The sequence below is a fragment of the Palaemon carinicauda genome, chromosome 6, assembly GCF_036898095.1.
Source record: "Palaemon carinicauda isolate YSFRI2023 chromosome 6, ASM3689809v2, whole genome shotgun sequence".
Taxonomy (NCBI): Eukaryota; Metazoa; Arthropoda; class Malacostraca; order Decapoda; family Palaemonidae; genus Palaemon; species Palaemon carinicauda.
In genome coordinates this window covers 87,177,923-87,198,291 of record NC_090730.1, presented here as the reverse complement: position 1 = coordinate 87,198,291, position 20,369 = coordinate 87,177,923, and the positions used below count along the sequence as shown (strand labels likewise).

Below are 20,369 nucleotides of genomic sequence, written 5' to 3'. Positions count from 1 at the left end.
CATCAGAAATGTATGTTTGTTTGTTTGTTTTGATTGGCAATGAAATGTGAACCAAATGGTTTCACTTTTGGTTCGTATATAGGAAAAACTTGATATAGAATTATCTTAATTTCTAAGGATAAAGTAATACAAAATATGTTATAACATCTTTATATAACCAAACCTAGTCTAAACACAGATGGTTTTGTTATTTAGCAGTCATCTATACTGGAGATGAGATAAAGCAATTAAAGTTTGCCATAAGTTTTACCTTGTCTAATGTGAATGTCATCTTATATATCTTACAATGGAGAAGTACATGAAGAATACTGATTTTTTCTTCCTGTCCTCTCATCTTATATATAAATCAATTACAGTTGTTAGTATTGTATGTAGATTTAGTTTTTAAATTTACGTACCTTGAGAAGTTTCATTTTCATGGAATATTAGGTATTCATTTTGTGCAAAAGGGACCCCATTTTCTGTTAGGTATCAAAAAAAGAAATTAGCTTTTGCTCCCTTACAGTAAAGCTTTTCTGATTGCTTATGCTTCTTGAAAAATTGTGTGTTCTTTATCAACATTGCGTTTTTTTCAAAACGCTTCATTTATTTGGAGGAAACTTTATGGTTACTTATTGCCGATTTGTTAAGTTTTTATAGTTTCCAGTCCCTACAAATAGCTCTAAGCGAATCCTATGAGTCTGGTTGCTGCTCAGTCTTTCAGGCCATTCAGTTTTAAAATATTATTGATACTTCCTGTTGCTTTTTCCTGAGGTAGAGTACTACCACCACTTTAAAAAATCTCAGGATCTTCAATTCACTCATTGTCGTTTTAAACAACACCAAAGTTGATGTGGTTTGACTTGCAAGTACTTTTCCTTTGAAATACTTTACTATAAGTTAAGGTGAACAGGTAAGTGTAGTAAGTGATATGCCATACTCTAATAGATGAGCTCAGCTGGTGCCCTATTGCATTGGAAATCACATTTTGAATGGTGTTAAAAAGTCCTTGTCAATTGTTGACGCTGTTGTTAGATAGATACAGTAAACTGTACATTCTTTTGAATGCAAATATTTGTTGTTAAAGAATAGACACGCTTGCAAAATTAATGTAAGCAAACAATTAGTATAAAATATATAAAGTACAGTGGAGAAATTATAAAATTTAAAGATATCCAGCCTTTAGAAATAAAAATCCGATGTCTAGACTTTAAAATCCCAAAACCTTGGGGAAAGTCACATGGAGTGACATCACTATGACTGATTTTTGTGCCTGCTGGATGACAAGGGTAAAGTTGCCAATACAGTACCTTATTTCTATCAGTTAAGATAGAAATCATTATGAATTATTGAATGCTGTACTTGTAGTTGTAATATTACTGTCATTAAATACATTTTACTATTATATCACAAAGTATTTTCTTAAAAGATAATGTGTGTGCTTTGGTGGTGTAGAGTGTTTTATACTGAACTGGCAGTAGATGATTGCAAGAATTACTTTGCTTTGTAGTTTTAAGCAAAATGTGATTTGCAAGAGTTTGGGTTTGAAAGCCATCCATCTGTATTCAATTTCTGAGATAGTTATAGTTCAGAACTTTGCCTAACCCACTGAAACTAGTGTATAGTATAACAAATATTTTTTACTGCAATTTTTTTTCCAATGAATGAAGTTTGATGATGCTATTCCCCTTTACTTTAAGAATTTAGAGTATGGAAATTTTCTTGCACAGCTTTGTTTGGATTTGGCATACCATAACTATAAGAAATATAAACTTGTTTGCAAGGATAAACCTTAGTTACTGTACAGTTGATATTTAAAGTTTAAAAAGTAGTTCACACACATAAAGAAAGGGAAAGTGAACAATAGTGATTAACAAGGAAACTAAAAAGATAGAGGTAGCGTACAGTAGATTTTAATTTATGTTACCAGTATATTAATGAGTGGTATTTATTTGGATATGTTTTGTGTTGCACGTCAGGTCATGTTTTTGATTTTTCACTTTGAGGAAATTGGCTTCCTTTATTATGGAAAAAACTTGTATATTGTGTATTTGTAATTTAGTATGATTTATAACACATTTGATTTCCTATCAGGGCCACCTACAACCACAACTACTACTACCACCACCACCACCACCTCCACCACAACTCAGAAACCTAAAGGTCCAGAGGAAGAAGGTTTCTTGACACCTCCAGAGTTCAAGTAAGTTACATTTACTATGTAATAGCACCTCAGTGTATTAGTAAGTTCAAGGGGTTCACTCGCCTAATAAGCAAAAAATCAGTTATGTTACATAGTGTTTTTCCTTTGTTTTTATTGAAGATGGCTAATTACCTGCTGCCTAAGTTTTCTTTGCTATAAAGATTGTCTTTTTGCAAAGTAGGTCCTCCACTTATGACGCAGATCTGCTCCCATGAAGCGGTGTAAATTAAATTTTAAGATATATTGGAGCCCACCTAAATACAGGTGTCATAATCTAGGACATAAAATACACTATGACATGTAACCATAACAGGACTGAAAATAAACTATGGAGGACATATAGTAAATATGCTGTAGAATCAAATGAAATAGTGGGAAAAAATACAAATACAGTACTGTACTACTTTTAGGGTGTAATGTGCTGTGTTGTCTCCAATGACTTTCCTGTATAAAAGGCTAAAACAGAGAATCTAATATGACATTGATACCAGAGAAATATCATTTCCTCTGCTCTAGGACCTACATATTAATGTGCAAAGCACGGACTCAGTGTGTTTAAGAAAGACCTTCAATTTCAGGGATTATTGAACTCGACACAGCATCTCCAATTCTAAAAACCATCAGCTATGGTGTGACATCTTTACCGTGTCATCACGGCATAGATGAGCGAACTAACACTACTGCTGCAGACCAGAATACATGCTATGCACCAAAACATGATTCCTCTGAAGAAATGAAGAACTGTAGAGTGTAATTGATGAGATCCCAGAGAGAGAGATATGAAAATTGTAATTGATGACTTCAATGCTAATGTTGGAAGGAATAATTAAGGTATAGAGAATGTGATGGGTTTTGAGGGTCTTTAAAGTTGGAAATGAAAATGGAGCACATTTTATAAGTTTTTGTTCAACAAATGATCTTGTTATTAGAGGTACTCTTTTCCAGCACAAGGACATCCACAAATATACATGGACTTCACCATGTGGCAATTACAAAAATCAGATAGATTACATAGCCATTAATAAAGAGAGGAGGAGGACTCTGAGAAATGTAAGAAGCTATAGAGGTGAAGATATTGGTAGAGATCACCAGCTTCTCATTGCCACACTGAAATTGAAACTGGAAGCACCCAACAGAAATGTAGATAGAATACCTAGGTTTGATATAACTAAGCTTCTAGAAGATGAGTCCTGAGAAACATTTGCTATTGAATGCAGCAATTGGTTTTCAGTCTTAGAGACTTTAAAAGAGAAAGAGCAGACAATTAATGAAGAATTGTGTAAAATTAAGAACATATATCAGTCAGTTGGTAGTGAAGATTTGGGACATGCAGTTACAAGGAGAAAGCCATGGATATCAAATGATACTTGGGATACTATAAAAAGGGGACAAAGACAGAAAATGATTGTTGAAAGTTTCCGAAAATTTAATGAAAATTACAAGGTAGAGCATGCTAAGTGTTCCAGTATAGATAATGAGGCCTAAAGAGAAGCCAGGAATGACTGGAGAGAATATTTAGACAGGAAAGCAGATTAGCCTGACAAAGCTAAAGTTATGAATTCAGTGAGTGGCTATGGTGTAAGAATTGGTCATAGAGTTATTAATGAGATCACTACTGGGGCAAAAAAGAAGCAGCTTATACCCATCAAAAAGAGAAATGGATCTGTTATAAAAACAGAAGATGAAGAAAGATAATGTTGGATGGAACACTTTAGTAAGGTTATGAATAGGAGATACGAAGGGAATAATTTGATCGATGTACCTGAAGCTGAGGAAGACCTTGATGTGTCCATGAATGAGTTCAGTGAGTTTGAAGTCAAAGCTATTATTAAAAAACTCGAGAGAGGGAAAGCCCCTGGATACAATGGAATAACTGCGGAGATGATTTTGGCAAAAAATGAGGTTACTCCACAATAATCACAAGAAGAGGCAAAACCTGATGAATGGGAGCTAGGAGTGTTGGTGAAAATGGCAACAAGAGATCCAATTGATTGCAGTAATTCCAGAGGCATCACACTTATGTCAGTGGTCATAAAAAAGGGATTTTGACGTAGGAAAAATCTATTCCTGGGCGAAGGACCTGTGCCGCCCAGTGAATAAGCTCCACTTAGCACTTATTCTTAGGTAATTTACTGCTAAATATACCAGAGAAAAAATGTAAAGGAGTGCTAGGTTAACTAGCTCGCTCACCTATTGGTGTCGGTATAAAATTGGGCGTATATTCCAGAGGTCCCGCACTATTTAGATTAATCCACGACAGAGAACCCCAATAGAGGAGAGCCGTTCAACCTCACTCGGTACTACTACAATGCATCCGCTCAGAACCCAACTCCTTAGCACCCAAAGTTTGGGGACTCCAAGGGAGAGGAGCTGGGAGGGTTCACTGGGCGGCACAGGTCCTTCGCCCAGAAATAGATTTTTCCTACGTCAAAATCCCTTTTCTGGGCTCGAACCTGTGCCGCCCAGTGAATCTATACAAGAGAAAAATGTCACCAAACTTGCAAAATAAAGGAAAAAACATAAGCGTAAGAGAAATACAGGATGCTTTAATCAGAGATGAGTACCAAAAAACAATTATAAGGGTATCTTAAATATGAACATAAATCCAATAAGGTAGGTATAATAATGCCGTGAGTGATAATATATACAGATACTCAGGAGCATAAAATTTACAAATATAACAACAGTATTCAGGTGCGAGACCAACGAATACAATAGGGTATAAATGAGGCAGGTAAGAGGGAGAGATAAAGAGTCAAGGCATTAACCTGAGTTACTCGTGAGTAACTACGCTCCCTGCGGCTACTGTAGAAAATTTTAGGGCTTCCAAATGTTTAAGGTAGTGTTTCTTGAACACTGACGGTGATTTCCACCCTGTATACCTGGAAAGGTCTGTAAAATTCATGTGGTGAAAGAAGTTCACCGAGGTGGCAACCGCCCTGATATCATGTGCAAGAGGAAAAGAGTCAGGGTTAGCTTGTTTAATAAAATACAAAATTTGTTGCCTGATCCCTTTAATAGTAATGGTACCGCCTTGTTCTCTAACGAATAGAGGCCCCGAGGAGTTAGAGGAGGTCCGGGATAGATAAGACCTAAGAGTAGTGACAGGGCACAGCGACGGATCTTGCGTGAGGGGAACAATTTTCCAGGAGGTCCATCTGTTTTGAGGGTCTTCATTCTTAGCCAAAAAGAATTTGTTAGGAGAAAGAAGGACCTCTCCTGAAGGCAGAAAGTCAATATGACCCGGGTCTCTCGACAAGGCTGCCAATTCAGAAATTCTTGCCCCGGAAGCCAAGCTCACTAGAAAAAGTGTTTTCCTGAGAAGGGGCATGTAATCACAAGAACTGTTAATGGTATCAGAAGCCAATTTGAGTACGTCATTAAGGAACCAGGTCACCGGGGTAGGACGAGTAACCGGTTTCAGTCTGGCACAAGCTTTTGCAATTGAAGCTAACAAAGAGTCGGTTAAGTCTATGTTAAAACCTACTAGGAAGATCTTTTTCAGAGCCGATTTAATAGTGGTGATAGTATTGGCTGCCAGACCTGATTCTAATAAATATCTAAAGAAAGTGACTAAGGTTCAAGTTCATACAGTTCACGTCTAAGTCTATTAAAAATTTTGCCAACTTTTTAACTGCAGAGTCATACTGACGGATGGTGGAATCCCGTTTATCCGATTCTAGGAACAAGGTGTTTTGAGGATCAATATTGGCACCATGCATAGCCGCAAACTTCATAAAGTCCATAAAGTTAGGGCGCTCTGAATGTTTGAGAAAGCGTACACAACGCGTGTTTGTACTATCTGAGACAGAACCGGATTGGGTATCGGGTGAGGGTATAATCTCAACTCCCGCAGGAGAGGATACCAGTTGCTCTTGGGCCAGTTGGGTGCGACCAAGGCTACTTGTCCCTTGAAGGATCTCAGTTTGTCTAGAACTTTCAGCAAAAGATTCACCGGGGGAAAGAGATAAATCTTTTCCCAGTTGTCCCAATTCTGTGACATGGCGTCTGTGGCGTAAGCCTGAGGGTCTAGATTGGGAGCCACATATACTCTCAATTTGTGGTTGGATTCCGTGGCGAAGAGGTCCACTTGGAGACCGGGAACCTGAGAGAGAATCCACCGAAATGACTTTAGATCGAGTGACCATTCCGATTCTAGAGGGGAGGTCCGGGACAGGGCGTCTGCCACTACATTCCGGACTCCCGCCAGGTGGACAGCTGAAAGATGCCAACGGTTCGAGGCTGCTAAGGAGAATATGGCTACTAGAACATGGTTCAGAGGCCCTGACTTTGACCCGCCTCTGTTGAGGCAGCGGACCACCACTTCGCTGTCGAGGACCAGACGAAGGTGTTGTTTCTTGGGAAGAGCGAGACGTTTCAGGGTTAGAAGAACTGCCATGGCCTCTAGCACATTGATGTGAAAATGGCGGAACAAGGGAGTCCAAAGACCTTGAACTTTCTTGAGCTGAGAATAGCCGCCCCAACCTGATAGGGATGCGTCTGTGTGAATGATTAATTCCGGGGGCGGAAATCGAAGGGGAACTGACTTTGACAGACTGTTTGCTCTTGTCCAAGGAAGAAGTCTTTCCCGTAGAATGGGAGGAAGGCGGACTTTCCTGTCCCGGAGCTTCCGGTTCGCCCTCGAACGCCAGACACGATTGATATCTTTCAATTTTGCCTTCAGAAGGAGATCCGTCACTGAGGCAAACTGAAGGGACCCCAGAATCTTCTCTTGAAGCCGTCTGGAACTTACTTTGTCTTTGAGAAAGCGTTTGGTGTTCCTTGCAATCTCTAACCTCTTGGGTCTGGGAAGACACAGAGTATGAGATATAAGATCCCATTGCAGGCCGAGCCATTGGAACTTCGATTTTGGAAGAAGACGGGACTTCTTGAAGTTGATCTGGAAGCCTAGAGATTGAAGATAATGGATGACTTTGTGAGTGGCTTTTAGGCAATTTTGGGAGGTGTCTGACCAAATGAGCCAGTCGTCCAGATAGGCTACTACTTGAATCCCTTGATTCCTGAGTTCCTGAACAGCGACTTCTGCTAGCTTTGTGAAGATCCTTGGGGCAATGTTGAGCCCGAAAGGCATCACCTTGAAGGAGTAACTTTTGTCCCCTAAGCGAAAGCCTAGGTACGGACGGAAGTGTCTCGCTATCGGGACGTGATAGTAGGCGTCTGTAAGATCGATAGAGGTGGTGACGGCCCCACGGGGAAGTAAGGTCCGCACCTGCGAGACGGTAAGCATTCGAAACTTGTCGCATTGAATGGACAAGTTGAGAAGGGATAGATCTAGAATCACTCTTCTCTTGTCTGAATCCTTCTTCGGGACACTGAACAGCCGACCTTGAAACTTCAGATGTTTCGTTTCTTGTATGGCATTCTTTTGTAAAAGATCCTGGACAAATTCGACCAGGTCCGGAGTGGAATGTTGACGAAATTTGTTCGGAGGAGGAGGTCCTTGAATCCAACTCCACCCTAGTCCCTTGGAGATGATACTGAACGCCCAGGGACTGAACCTCCATTTGTTGCGGAAGGCATAGAGCCTCCCCCCTACCTGCTGCACCTCAGTATTGATTTGAGGAGTTGCCTCCACGTCCGCCTCGGAAGTTCTTTCCTCTGCGAAAGGCTCTTCCCCTGCCTTTGTTCTGGTTAGAGCCACGGTGGTAGCCTCTACCTCTACCATAACTCTGGGAAGAGCTATGAGCCTCGAAGGACTGGTTAAAGGCAGGGGAAGTGGCGGAGGCACCAGAAAGCTGGCTCTTAGGTAGCAGAACGGTGACATAGTCATCCGAAGGAGCCCGAGAGGTGGAAGGCTGTGCAGGGGCAACAGAAGATGGAGGAAGAGGCAGCCGGAAGTTGGATGAAGCACTCTGTTGTTGCCTGAACTGGGTGGAGGTATATGGTCTAAGCTTCTTCCTACCCCGGGCTTGATAATTTGCGGGGTCATACTTGCGTTTAGGGGTCAAACCCCAACGGGCTTTAAGGCTCTGATTAACCCTAGTGGCCTCCGCCAAGACTTCCTCTACGAGATCCTCGGGGAAGAGATTTGAACCCCAACAGGAGGACCGGATGAGTTTATTAGGTTCATGCCTAATCGTCGCCTCAGCTAGAACATGCTTGCGACATCTGCGTTTAGCAGTAGCGAAGTCATACAAGTCATAATATAACGACTGTAACGTAGCCTTGTTGAGAGACTTAAAAATACTCTCCGTATCGTAAGTCAAGGCTATCGACTCCGTGGATGTGGCCAGGTTTAGAGTACGGCCCACACGTAGGCGGGAATCATATTCCTGTTTAATGAGAGATTCCGGGAGACGGGGAAGCTTCTCACTAAACAAGACTGAGGCACAGTCTGCTGCAAGCTTGCCGGAGGTAAAGGTGGTATGAACGTTGTCCCAACACTCAATACCTGAGGGAAGAAGGAGGGAGATTGGATCCACCTCTCGGATGGGAGGCAAGGGCTTCTCCTCCAGAGCATATTGAAAGGCAAGCTCTGCCACCTTATTGACGCATGGAGTCAAGGTGGTCTTGTCCATTAAGAACATCGTAAAGGAGCTTTTATGAGGCGTCAGCATGGTGTTAGTGCAGCCGATGTCATTCAAAAATCTGGCCCAAACAGATTGGGCTTGCTCCTTCGGGAAGATGACCGTCTCTTTGGGGACCTTGTCTAATCGGACTAAAGCTTCCTCGGTAAGTCTGGCATAACCATGAAATGGAAATGCCAGACCCGGAGGAAAGAATTCAAAGTCCTCTAGAGGACGAGTGCCAAGGCCCTCCAGAGTCAACATTCCGTCTGAGAACGGGGAATGAAGAGCCATCCGCCAGGGGTTGTTCTTGGCAAACGGCGGGAGCTTAGAGGCATCCGGTATGAGAGAGCTTTAGACTCTCTCCGGAGCTCCTTGCTCTAAAGCCCCAATTCTCTGACCGAAGTTAGAGAACATCGTGTCCATCCTCGACTGCATCTCCGAAACCAACTTTGCCTGCATCTCCGACACGATGCGAAGCATAGCTGATTCGGAAAGGCCCGGGCTAGCAGCAGGAGGGGCGGAAGGAACTCCCGGGTCGTGAGACTTAGAGGAGGAACCAGAGGTCTTTGAAGACGGGTTCGTACCATGTTTAGAGCCATGAGAAGTCTTGTGAGGCTTGTGAGCTTTGGGTAAGGTCCTTGAAGTAGACTTATCCTTAGGGGGAACCGGGTATGAACGTTGAGACGAATCACGGTCCCCAGAAAATCCAAGAAAGGAAGAGCGATCAGAAGAAGAAGAAAGAGCGGGGCTGAGGATAGGAATCTCAGCGCCGGACACACCTGCCTCACTTACCACCCTACCTGTATCCGGCTCGTCTAGCAACATTGGTTCGACGTCCAGGTTCATGGAGGCAACATTGTCCTCCAGACCTCCGGGGGCGTCCGATGGATCTTGCTCTGGGTCGATGAGACCCGTTATAGTGGCATCAATGTGGGCAATGATGGGAGCTGCCACATGCCTAGCCACAGCAGCTGAAGACTTGGCGTTGGGGTAAACCATGGTGCAGTAGTCCTCAGATAGGACGTACGGCCGCTTAGACTTTACATTCCGGGCAAACCCACCAATCCACACCTTCAGTGTGGCCCGAGCCGCAGACTTTTGCTCCGGGGATGCCTGAAATAATAGGGGGAATTATAAAAGGGAGACTCCCAATGGTCCTTCAAGACCATAGATATCTTACTAATAGTAAATAAAATAAGAAGGCAATATAGCCAACGGGACTCACCGAGTCAGATCCAAGGGTAGTGATGAGGTCGAAGCAAATCACACAGTTATCCGGGTGCCATACCACAACGTCTTCCAGTTGAACCCCACAAGGGGCGTGAGATCGGCAGACGGAGTGGCCACAAGGCTGGTGCAGAACAGCTGCACAGGCCGGCGTCAGACAATGCACCATCTGTAAAAAGAATAGTATATGAGAAACTGTAATTCTCTTAATTAGGGGCGGGTCTGGAGGACCCGGGCCTAACATAGGTCTAACACAAGATTAGAGCTTAACTGTACTATTCTTTAAGTGGCCTAACATAGGTCTAACACAAGAATAGAGCTTAACTGTACTATTCTTTTAAGTAGGGGCGGGTCCGGAGGACCCGGGCCTAACATAGGTCTAACACAAGATTAGAGCTTAACTGTACTATTCTTTAAGTAGGGGCGGGTCCGGAGGACCCGGGCCTAACATAGGTCTAACACAAGATTAGAGCTTAACTGTAAAAAATAAAAATAAATTTTTTTTTTTTTTTTTTTTTTTAATTAGGGGCGGGTCCGGAGGACCCGGGCCTAACATAGGTCTAACGCAAGGTTAGAGCTTAACTGTAATATTCTTACATAGGGGCGGGACCGGGGGTCCCGGGCCTAAACATAAGTCTAACTTGAAACTAAAGTATAGCCATCCATTCCGGTCAAGCCGGGAGCATAAAAAAGGATGCAATAACAAGGAATTAAGACACATAGTGTCTGATTTCCCGGGGTGGGGTAGACCCCGGGCCGGGAAATAAAGGTATATTCAATACCAATTCCTTTAGAGACTCCGGGGTAGTGAACTGTCATATATAATCATCATAGGAAATGTTATAAAATAATAGGGGGGCGGAACTGTAACTAAGAACTGCCAATCGAACCCGGAGGGTTTCGTATAACATAAGCCAGAATGAAAAGTGAATATAAAATAGGGTGCACCGGGATCCAACTCTGTTGACCGGTGGCCAACCAGACTAGACAGAGACTAAACCGCCGGGCCACCCGGAGGACAAAGTCCATAAACACTTAACTACCCCCTCTAAAAGGAGGGAAGGCAACGGTCCCTTAGTGGAGGGGGGAGAAGCCTAGCCTCCCACCTAGCTAGAGGGGGAGCGTGGGGGAGGATCACGTGATACGAGGCAGCAGGGCTACCAACTGACGATCCCCAACCAGACAGATCAAACGGAGTACTGGCACAAATATTCATTATAAAAATAATAATAGCGTTAAATATATGAATAAACACATAGAAAATTTTGGGCAAGGCATGCAACATAAATAATTAAATCACAAAAGACACACCTGATGGCTAAAATAACATCGCCGCCTTAGCACGGTCGGCAGCCATAGCGATACGTAAATGATATCGGCCCAAAAATTGAACCACGAGGATTCTAAACGCTAAATAATGAATATTCACAATAACAAATAATATTTGATAATAAAAATAATACACATAGTAACACCGCAAGTGAAAATTAAAAGCTCTCAAAAACAGGAGTACCAACTGTAGTGAAATCAAGCAAGATCGGTATGAACGAAGAGAATAAACTCCTATGATATAAATATTAAACGATCTAGGTTGCTCAAAACACAGTAAAACCCAGCTTGGTACTTAACTTAGACGGTGTCTCCTGGGAAACCGACGAAGAAGCCATAATTCACTAGAAAATATCCAAAAATCGAGAGCACTAGAAAAATGCGGGTTACTTTGCACGTTGTGCTAAAAGGAGTTGGGTTCTGAGCGGATGCATTGTAGTAGTACCGAGTGAGGTTGAACGGCTCTCCTCTATTGGGGTTCTCTGTCGTGGATTAATCTAAATAGTGCGGGACCTCTGGAATATACGCCCAATTTTATACCGACACCAATAGGTGAGCGAGCTAGTTAACCTAGCACTCCTTTACATTTTTTCTCTGGTATATTTAGCAGTAAATTACCTAAGAATAAGTGCTAAATGGAGCTTATTCACTGGGCGGCACAGGTTCGAGCCCAGAAATATATATTATGCTCATCTTAAAGAGACTGCAGTAGAGAGAAAGATTGATGAAAAGCTGAGAGATGAACAAGCAGTATTTCAAAAAGGTAGAAGTTTTACAGACCAAATTTTCATTGTAAGACATGGACAGCAATGTGTAGAGTATAAAAATCCAGTTTCGTCAGTGGTAGAGGCTCGTGGGTCACCTAGTGTCCTTGGAAAAGTTGGTCCCTCTGGGCAGGATGCGACTACGTCCAATCCAGTGGGACATGAAAAGACTGTTAGCTCCTCAGACCAGGGATCATCTAAAGGAACTCTCCCTATCGCAGGCATCCAGGGAGGCTCTCCAGTGGTGGCTGGACAAGAAGAATACACTGTCGGGGGTATCCCTCCTGAACTCTCCTCCGGAGGTAATACTATTCACGGACACGTCCAAGGAGGGAGCCCACCTGCAGGACAACTCGGTATCGGGTCTCTGGAGCAAGGAGGGGAAGACTTTCCACATAAATGAGCTAGAACTTCTGGCAGCGCAGAGGGCCCTGCTCTCCCTGGCGGACGAAGTCAATGGCAGAAAAATCTCCCTAATGTCGGACAACTCCACGGTGGTCGCCTATATCAAGAAGCAGGGCGGTCTGAGGTCCCGTCTTCTACAGGACCTGGCGGAGGAGATTCTAACCTGGGCCGAGGGAAATGGGACTACCCTGACGGCGAGATTCATTCCGGGAAAAAGAAACATGGTGGCAGACGGCTTGAGCAGGAGAGGTCAAGTCCTAGGCACCGAGTGGTCCCTTCATCCAGAAGTAGCAAGGAGTGTCATAGCAAGGTGGGGGTCTCCCTCCCTGGACCTCTGTGCAACCAGGCTGAACGCCAAACTATCAGTTTGTTCCGTAACCGAAATACAAACCACGATATTTAAATAGGGTATTACTTTCGGCGTAGCTGAAAAGACGAGCCATTAGAATTTTAATGAGGGTTTACCCTCCCCCCTCACATACCGGTGAACTAGTTCACTTTGCTTTTGGATCGGGTGATGAGCAGACATGTCTGCTCCCACCCTCGCTTTGGCAGCCATTAATGCTTTTTGTCTTTTACTTAATTTTTCTTATACTTAATATATATGTAAACATTTTTTATGTTTATGTATATATTTTTGTATAGAAATATAGTAAGTATTCTTTTCAGTGTTTGTGCTGTGTGTGTAGTGTTCGACATCGTCACCGGCGTAGTGCCAGGCCACCACGGTTTCAATTCATGGGGTGCGTCCTCTCCCTTGGTCCTTCGGTTGTTCCTTCGGCTTCCGATATTCGGCCGCCGTGGGGAATCATCATCGCTGGACTTTCTTCATTCATGTGTTTTCTTCGCTGTTCCTCCTTTCCTACGGGAACTTGGATTCTCAGCGAAGGGAATGTGGGAGTTTAGATTGACTACGGTCTATCTCTCTACTCGAGGTCGTTCACCTTTTACTACTACTACGTACTATTATGGAAGCTTCTTTCCCGTGCGGGTTGGGTTGCTTTTCCATTTATTTGTCTCAATTATTTTTAATGAAATCTAATTGTATTTTTTAACTTGTATCATTCTGGGAGAACACTTCCCTTTGGGGGTCAGTGGTTCTTACTATTTGTGAACATTCTTAGATGAATTACATAATTATAATTCTGTTTTTTGTTACAGTTCTCCGCCCTCTATTTTATTTTCCCAGTTAACGATCCAGTTTTTCTTCATTTGCCTAGTGTGTGCCAACAAAGCAGGCTGTCCTGTTTGTGCAGTTTTTCTTCATTTGCCTAGTGTGTGCCAACAAAGCAGGCTGTCCTGTTTGTGCCTGGGGAGTCTGCTGTTGCTGCCGTCTCTCTAGGACATCATCATGGGCGTGATCCCTTCTCCTAGAAGTTCTCCCGTGACAACTGTCAGCTCTTTAGTTCATCTTAGAACGCTAAGGAGGTTCGCCTCCAGCAGTAGGTAACTTCCCTTCCGAGGGAGGTTCCCTTTCCAGGTGTGAGTTTTTTCCCCTGCAGAGGGGAAACTTCTCATACCTTAATAATTCCTGGATGGGTTTTCCTGGCCCTCAAGCAGTTATGCTCTGGATGCTGAGCGACCGCACTTGTAACCATGCTCAAGGAGCTGAGCGGTGGCAAGGCCGTTCGCATGAAAACTTCAGGTGGCTATGCTCTTGGGGCTGAGCGGTCGCACCTCCAGCTATGCTCAAGGGGCTGAGCAGCTGCAGGATCAGTCTTGTGACCTCTCTCGTTCGCGAGGGAGGCCACTCATAAGGACTTCTCTTCGGAGGATTGCTCCTTATAGGTCAGCTTGCTGATCCAACGGCCCTAAGGGGCGCCATCACCAGTGTCTTCAAGTCTCCTCTACGAAGTGTTCACCTCTTTCGTTCGCGAGAGAGGCCATTCATAGAGACTCCTCTTCTGAGGATTGTTTCTGTTTAGACCAGCTTGCTGTTCGGGACCTCTCCGCAGAATTGTTTGCCATCTCCTAGACCTGCTGACCTGCCGTCTCCATTCCTGGCAGCTGACGCTGTGGGCGGCCACGCACCACGTTATCCAACGGGCACCGGTCCCTTCGGGGCAAAAGGTGCTTTCTCACACTGTAATAAGTCCCTTAAGCGCCAGGTATACCCTACGCGCCAACGTTTTCCTGTGCGCTCGCTCGCAATTGCGCGCAAGCGCTCGCCTACTGTTCCTGCTGTTCCTGAGACTTCCATCCAGAGAAATCCTGTTCCAGGGACTATTCCTTAGTTAGCGCACAGGCGCTCACCAGTACTTCAGCCTGCGAGTGTCTCCTAGTCTCTTCTTCGAAGGGCACCTCTCCCGTTCGCGGGAGAGGTCTCTCATAGAGACTCTTCCTCGGAGTATCAAGCAGTACTTCCAGTGTTGATCGTCCCAGTTCCTGATCGTCCTGTCAGCTGTCCCTTCATCCTAGCGCGCACGTGCTCGGCGACGATCTTCTTACGCCAACGATCTTCGTACGCGTGCAAGCGCCGATGATCTTCTTTCGCGCGCAAGTGCTGACGATCTACTGACGCGCGCAAGCGCCGACGATCTTCTTGGCCAACGATCTTCTTTCGCGAGCGAGCGCTGGCGATTTTCTTACGCGCGCAAGCGCCGTCAAACTTCTTACGCGAGCAAGCGCCGAAGATCTTCAAGTGCCAACGATCTTTCTTTGGCGCGCTAGCGCTGACGATCTTCCTACTCAAGTAAGCTCCGACGATCGTCCGCGCGCAGGCGCCGATGGTTCCCCACGCCGACGATCTTCTTACGCGCGCAAGTGCCGACGATCTTCTTACGCGCACAAGCGTCGACGATCTTCTTAAGCGCGCAAGCGTCGACGATCTTCTTATGCGCGCAAACGCTGACGATCTTCTTGCACGCTCTAGCGCCGACGATCTTTAAGCGCCGTCGATCTTTAAGCGCTGTCGATCTTCTTTCGTGCTCAAGCACCGACGATCTTCAAGCGCCAACAATCTCGTACGCGGGCGCGCCAACATTCTCACGGGCTCATCATTCTGTTCCTGCACGTCAATCTGATAACTGCACACCCTGTGTGTTCAACGGTCTCTCGCGCGCGACCCCTGGGTTTTTCCCATCGCGCGAGCCCCAGCGCGCTCCCTCTACCGAGGTGAGGCCTTCTCCCACCGCACCAATGGTAGAAACCCCATCTCGAGCAGGAGAATCGTCCCGTGTTGGGGCGAGAAGAGCCCTCAGACTTCATTGTTGGAGTCCTGTATCCCTCCTAGGAGGGAACTCTAAGAGTCCCCCTAAGTAGAGCCTTTGGGGACGGTGGACTTTGCTGCCAGCTCTCCAGGGGGAGAGCAGCAAGAGTCAGAGCATGCCTTCTGGCAGGTCTTGACTCTGATGAGGCATCTCAACGGGTTCAAGGACCCTGAGGTTCCTCCTCGTGAGTGCAAGGACACAGTCGTGGACCGAGTCTTTGGCACCCAGAAACCCGCTAAGGCCAGTGCGGCTTTGCCCTGGTCCCAAGGGGCAAAGAGTGCCAGGGATAAGGTTGAGGGCCAGCTCTCCGAGCTCGCCTCCTCCAGCCATTCCACTGCTGGCAACAAGCTCCTCCCACCTCCACCAGAGGAGGTATTTTGAGATCATGGAGGAGTCTGGCTTAGCTCTTTCGTTGCACTCTGTGGAAGAGCTTACCAAGGGAGTCCCTCTCGAGAGACTCTCTAGCTGGCAAGTGACTTTCTCGGCGACAAAGATCCTAAGCCAGGAGAAAGTCGCGAAGTGTGCCATGCAGGCTACTTCGTGGCTGGATGTCTGGTTGGGGTCTCTTGGCATCCTGTTGCGAACCGAGGATCTGTCCAAAGAAAGCACCAGGAAGGCACTAGAGACCTTCCTCCTTTCGGGCACCCGCACCATTGAGTTTCTGGCCCACCAAGCCTCGAACTTGTGGGCCAATTCGATCTTGAAGGACGTGATGCGGTGGCAGAAAGGTTCCTTTCGAAGGTCCCGGCCTTCGAATTCTGCAAGCTCAGACACTCTTCCCTTATGGGAAAGAGTCTGTTTGAGCCCAAAGATGTGGAACAGGCAGCTGAGAGGTGGAGGAAATCCAACCAAGACTCTCTCCTCCAAAGGGCTCTCACAAGGAAGCCCTACAAACCTCCAGCACCTCAACAACCTCACCCGTCCAAGACGACGAAACTGGCAGTGGCAGCAAAGACAACGGTGTCCAAACAGCAGCCCTTTCCTGTCAAAGACAAGAAGGGCAAAAAGTCCTCCAGGGGAGGCAAGAATTCTAAGAGGCAGTGGCTGAGGCCGCAAACGCTAGGATTGGCAATCCCCCTGCATGTCCACCAGTGGGGTGGTGCCTACAAAGTTGCGCATTCAGGTGTCAGCAACTCGGGGCCGATTCCTGGACGATTTCCGTAATCAGTCAGGGATATCCCGTCCCATTCACAACATCTCTACCTCCCCAGACAGCGAATCCAGTGTCGTTGAGCTCCTATGCCATGGGATCGGCAAAGGGGCTAGCCCTACGGGCAGAAGTCGAGACCATGCTAAAGAAGGATGCTCTCCAAGAGATCGTCGACGGTTCCCCAAGGCTTCTTCAGTCGACTCATTCTTGTAAAGAAGGCGTCTGGAGGCTGGAGACCAGTCATCGACCTCTTAGCTCTGAACAGGTTTGTCAAACAAACTTCGTTCAGCATGGAGACAGCAGACACGGTCAGACTTGCAGTGAGACCACAAGACTTCATGTGTACACTGGATCTGAAGGACACGTACTCGCAGATCCCAATCCATCCGTCTTCAAGGAAGTACTTAAAGATTCAGCCTAGACAACAATATCTACCAGTTCAAGGTGCTGTGTTTCGGTCTCTCCACAGCACCTCAGGTATTCACCAGAGTGTTTACCCTGATCTCTTCATGAGCACACAGGATCGGCATCCGTCTCCTCCGCTATCTGGACGACTGGCTGATCCTGGCAGACTCGGAGTCGACCCTTCTTCGACACCGGGACAAGCTTCTGAGACTTTGCCAAGATCTAGGGATCATGGTAAATCTCGAGAAGTCTTCTCTGCTTCCATCTCAATTACTGGTATATCTAGGCATTATCTTGGACACCAATCTCCACAAAGCCTTTCTATCAGATGACAGGATAGCAAGGCTGAGGAGGGTCGCAGATCCTTTCCTCAGACAAGAAGAACTCCCAGCCCGATTATGGTTACGTCTTCTCGGTCACCTTTCCTCCCTGGCCCGTCTAGCTCCAAATGGGCGCCTCAGGATGAGATCCCTGTAATGGCGGCCCAAGTCCCGGTGGAATCAAGGTCACGATTCCTCGGACGTTTTGGTCCCTATGGGTCCCGCGGAACAGACGGATCTTCAGTGGTGGGTGACAGACGAAAACCTCCGAAAGGGAGTGGATCTTCTCGTCCTCCCCCCCCCCGTATTTGATGCTGTTTTCGTACGCCTCAAAAGGAGGGTGGGGGCCCACGTTCTGAACCACAGGACCTCAGGCCTATGATCAGAATCAGAAAAGTGCCTCCATATAAACCTGCTAGAGATGAAGGCCGTATACCTGGCACTTCAACAGTTCCAACGGTACCTGGCGGGTCACTCTGTGGTGGTGAGGAGCGACAACACCACAGTAGTGGCTTACATCAACAAGCAGGGAAGTACCTTTTCACAACAGCTATCCCATCTTGCAGTAAAGATACTGAGATGGACCGAAGTCCACTCGATTCCACTGTCGGCTTGCTTCATTCCGAGCAAAAGGAATGTGCTCGCCGACAGTCTGAGCAGGGCATCCCAGATAGTGAGTACCGAGTGGTCTTGGGATCCTCTAGTAGCCAACAAAGTCCTGACTTTGTGGGGTTCCCTGACGGTGGATCTGTTCGCGACAGCCTTGAATTTCAAGCTTCTGCTGTACTGCTTCCCAGTCCCGGACCCCAAGGCACTCTGGCAAAATGCCTTCCAACAATGGTGGGTTAACATTGATGTTTACGCCTTTCCCCCGTTCTGTCTGATAAGAAGGGTGCTCAACAAGACCAGAATATCAGTCGACCGGTCATTGACCTTAGTAGCTCCGCTATGGCATCATGCAGAGTGGTTTCCGGACCTTTTGCAGCTCCTGACGGAATTCCCGAGAGAACTCCCTCCCCGACACGAGCTACTCAAGCAACCACACTCCAACATCTTCCACAAGCCGTAGCATCGCTGCGGCTTCACGCCTGGAGACTATCCATCTCCTCACAGAGAGAGGCTTTTCGCAACAAGTTGCAGAAAGGATGTCTCGACACCTGCGAAAGTCATCCGCAAGAGTCTACTTGGCGAAGTTGAGAGTCTTCTGTGGTTGGTGTCGTGGAAGGGGTATCTCTCCACTCGATGCCACTATTCCAGCAATAGCGGAGTTTCTCATGTATTTGCGGGAAGAGATGCGCCTTTCAGTCTCGGCAGTGAAAGGCTATCGCTCAGCCTTAAGTCTTGCCTTCAGGCTGAAAGGAATGGACATTTCCTCCTCGCTGGAACTCTCGCTACTCATACTAAGCTATGAACTTACCTGCCCTCAGTCGGAAGTGAGACCTCCTCCAGGGGCGTGGTTCGAGTCCTCAGGTCTCTTAAGAGACCTCCGTTCGAACCATTACGCCAGGCTTCTGTTCGCTACCTGACTTGGAAGACGGTGTTCCTACTTGCTTTGGCTTCGGCCAAGTGAGTCAGCGAACTTCATGGTCTCTCGTATGACGTCGCCCATTCAAGTGGATGGGTAGAGGTAACGTTCAGGTTCGTCCCTGAGTTTTTGGCTAAGACTCGAAATCTAGGAGTGCCGGATCCCCGGTTCGACTCTTTCCAGTTTTCGAATCTCTGTTCTGTAACAGATGACCCAGACCATCTCCTACTGTGCCCAGTAAGGAATCTGAGGCTCTATCTTAAGAGAATAGCAGCAATTCGTCCTCGAGTGCAAGCATTGTTTGTGAGCACAGGAAGGATGAAGAGGAGGGTCACTAAGAACACTATCTCTGCATGGATTCGCAGGGTCATCCACCATTCCCTGAATCCAGACCCTCCTCCGTCACGTCGCCCTAGAGCACATGATGTCAGAGGCATCGCTTCGTCCCTGGCATTCAAGAGAAACTACTCAGTGACGCAGGTTCTACAAGCAGGGGTTTGGAAGCGTCAAACGACCTTCACAGCCCACTACCTGCAGGACGTGACCCACAGGAGGCTCAATACGTTCTCTATCGGCCCTGTTGTGGCTGCACAACAGCTGGTTTAAAACCTCTGGCTGCATAATGGACAAGCAGCAGAAGGTTGAGGGCATTGTTACCCAGTTTTAGTTTGCATGAATGAAAAGATATGCCTGGCCCTTATTTTTTTCTTCATCCTCCCCTCTCTTGGGGAAAGCAGCATCCTGGGACCTCTGCACAGCTGACCTCAAACCACTGCAGGTAAACCATGCTTAATTGTGTTCTTAATATTAAGATAATACGGTCGCGTCCCCCATACCCTTACGAGGTGGTATATGGAACGTCCTAACCTAGAATTCCATCAAATGGACTCCAGACCAACTTCCTAGGACGAGTCACACTTTATTCCTTCACACACACGATTGCGTAGGCAGCGGTCCTTGCAGAGCAAGGTACTTGCGAGGTGCAGGGAGTTCTTATCTCGAGTTCTACACACTCAGATACTGAGTCCCTGGGCAAAAGCCAAAAGCCAGTAAGGGCTGGGTCTTACCACCCTTCCTAAGGGTTAAGTCACCCTATTTAAATAGCGTGGTTTGTATTTTGGTTACGGAACAAATGACAAATTCGTAGATAATTTGTATTTTTCCTAACCATACAAACCTTAGCTATTTAATCAAACTTGCCCGCCAGCCCTGTCCCCCGGGAAGTCCTACCTCTAAGCAAAGTGAACTAGTTCACCGGTGTGTGAGGGGGGAGGGGTAGCTAGCTACTCCTCCCCTACCCCCTCGCTAACTAGCGAGGGGGTA

At 46.3% G+C, this 20,369-nt stretch overlaps 1 protein-coding gene across 1 annotated transcript in view; it reads left to right on the top strand.

Annotated features, from left to right (window-relative positions):
- The first annotated feature begins 1,916 nt into the window (after window positions 1-1,916).
- LOC137643131 (carboxypeptidase D-like) overlaps window positions 1,917-20,369 on the top strand; it is a 589,663-nt gene continuing 571,210 nt past the window's right edge. The window contains exons 1-2 of the mRNA XM_068375981.1: window positions 1,917-1,923; window positions 2,074-2,182. Of these exons, the coding sequence (XP_068232082.1) occupies window positions 1,917-1,923; window positions 2,074-2,182 (116 nt within the window). The remainder of the gene's footprint in view (window positions 1,924-2,073; window positions 2,183-20,369) is intronic.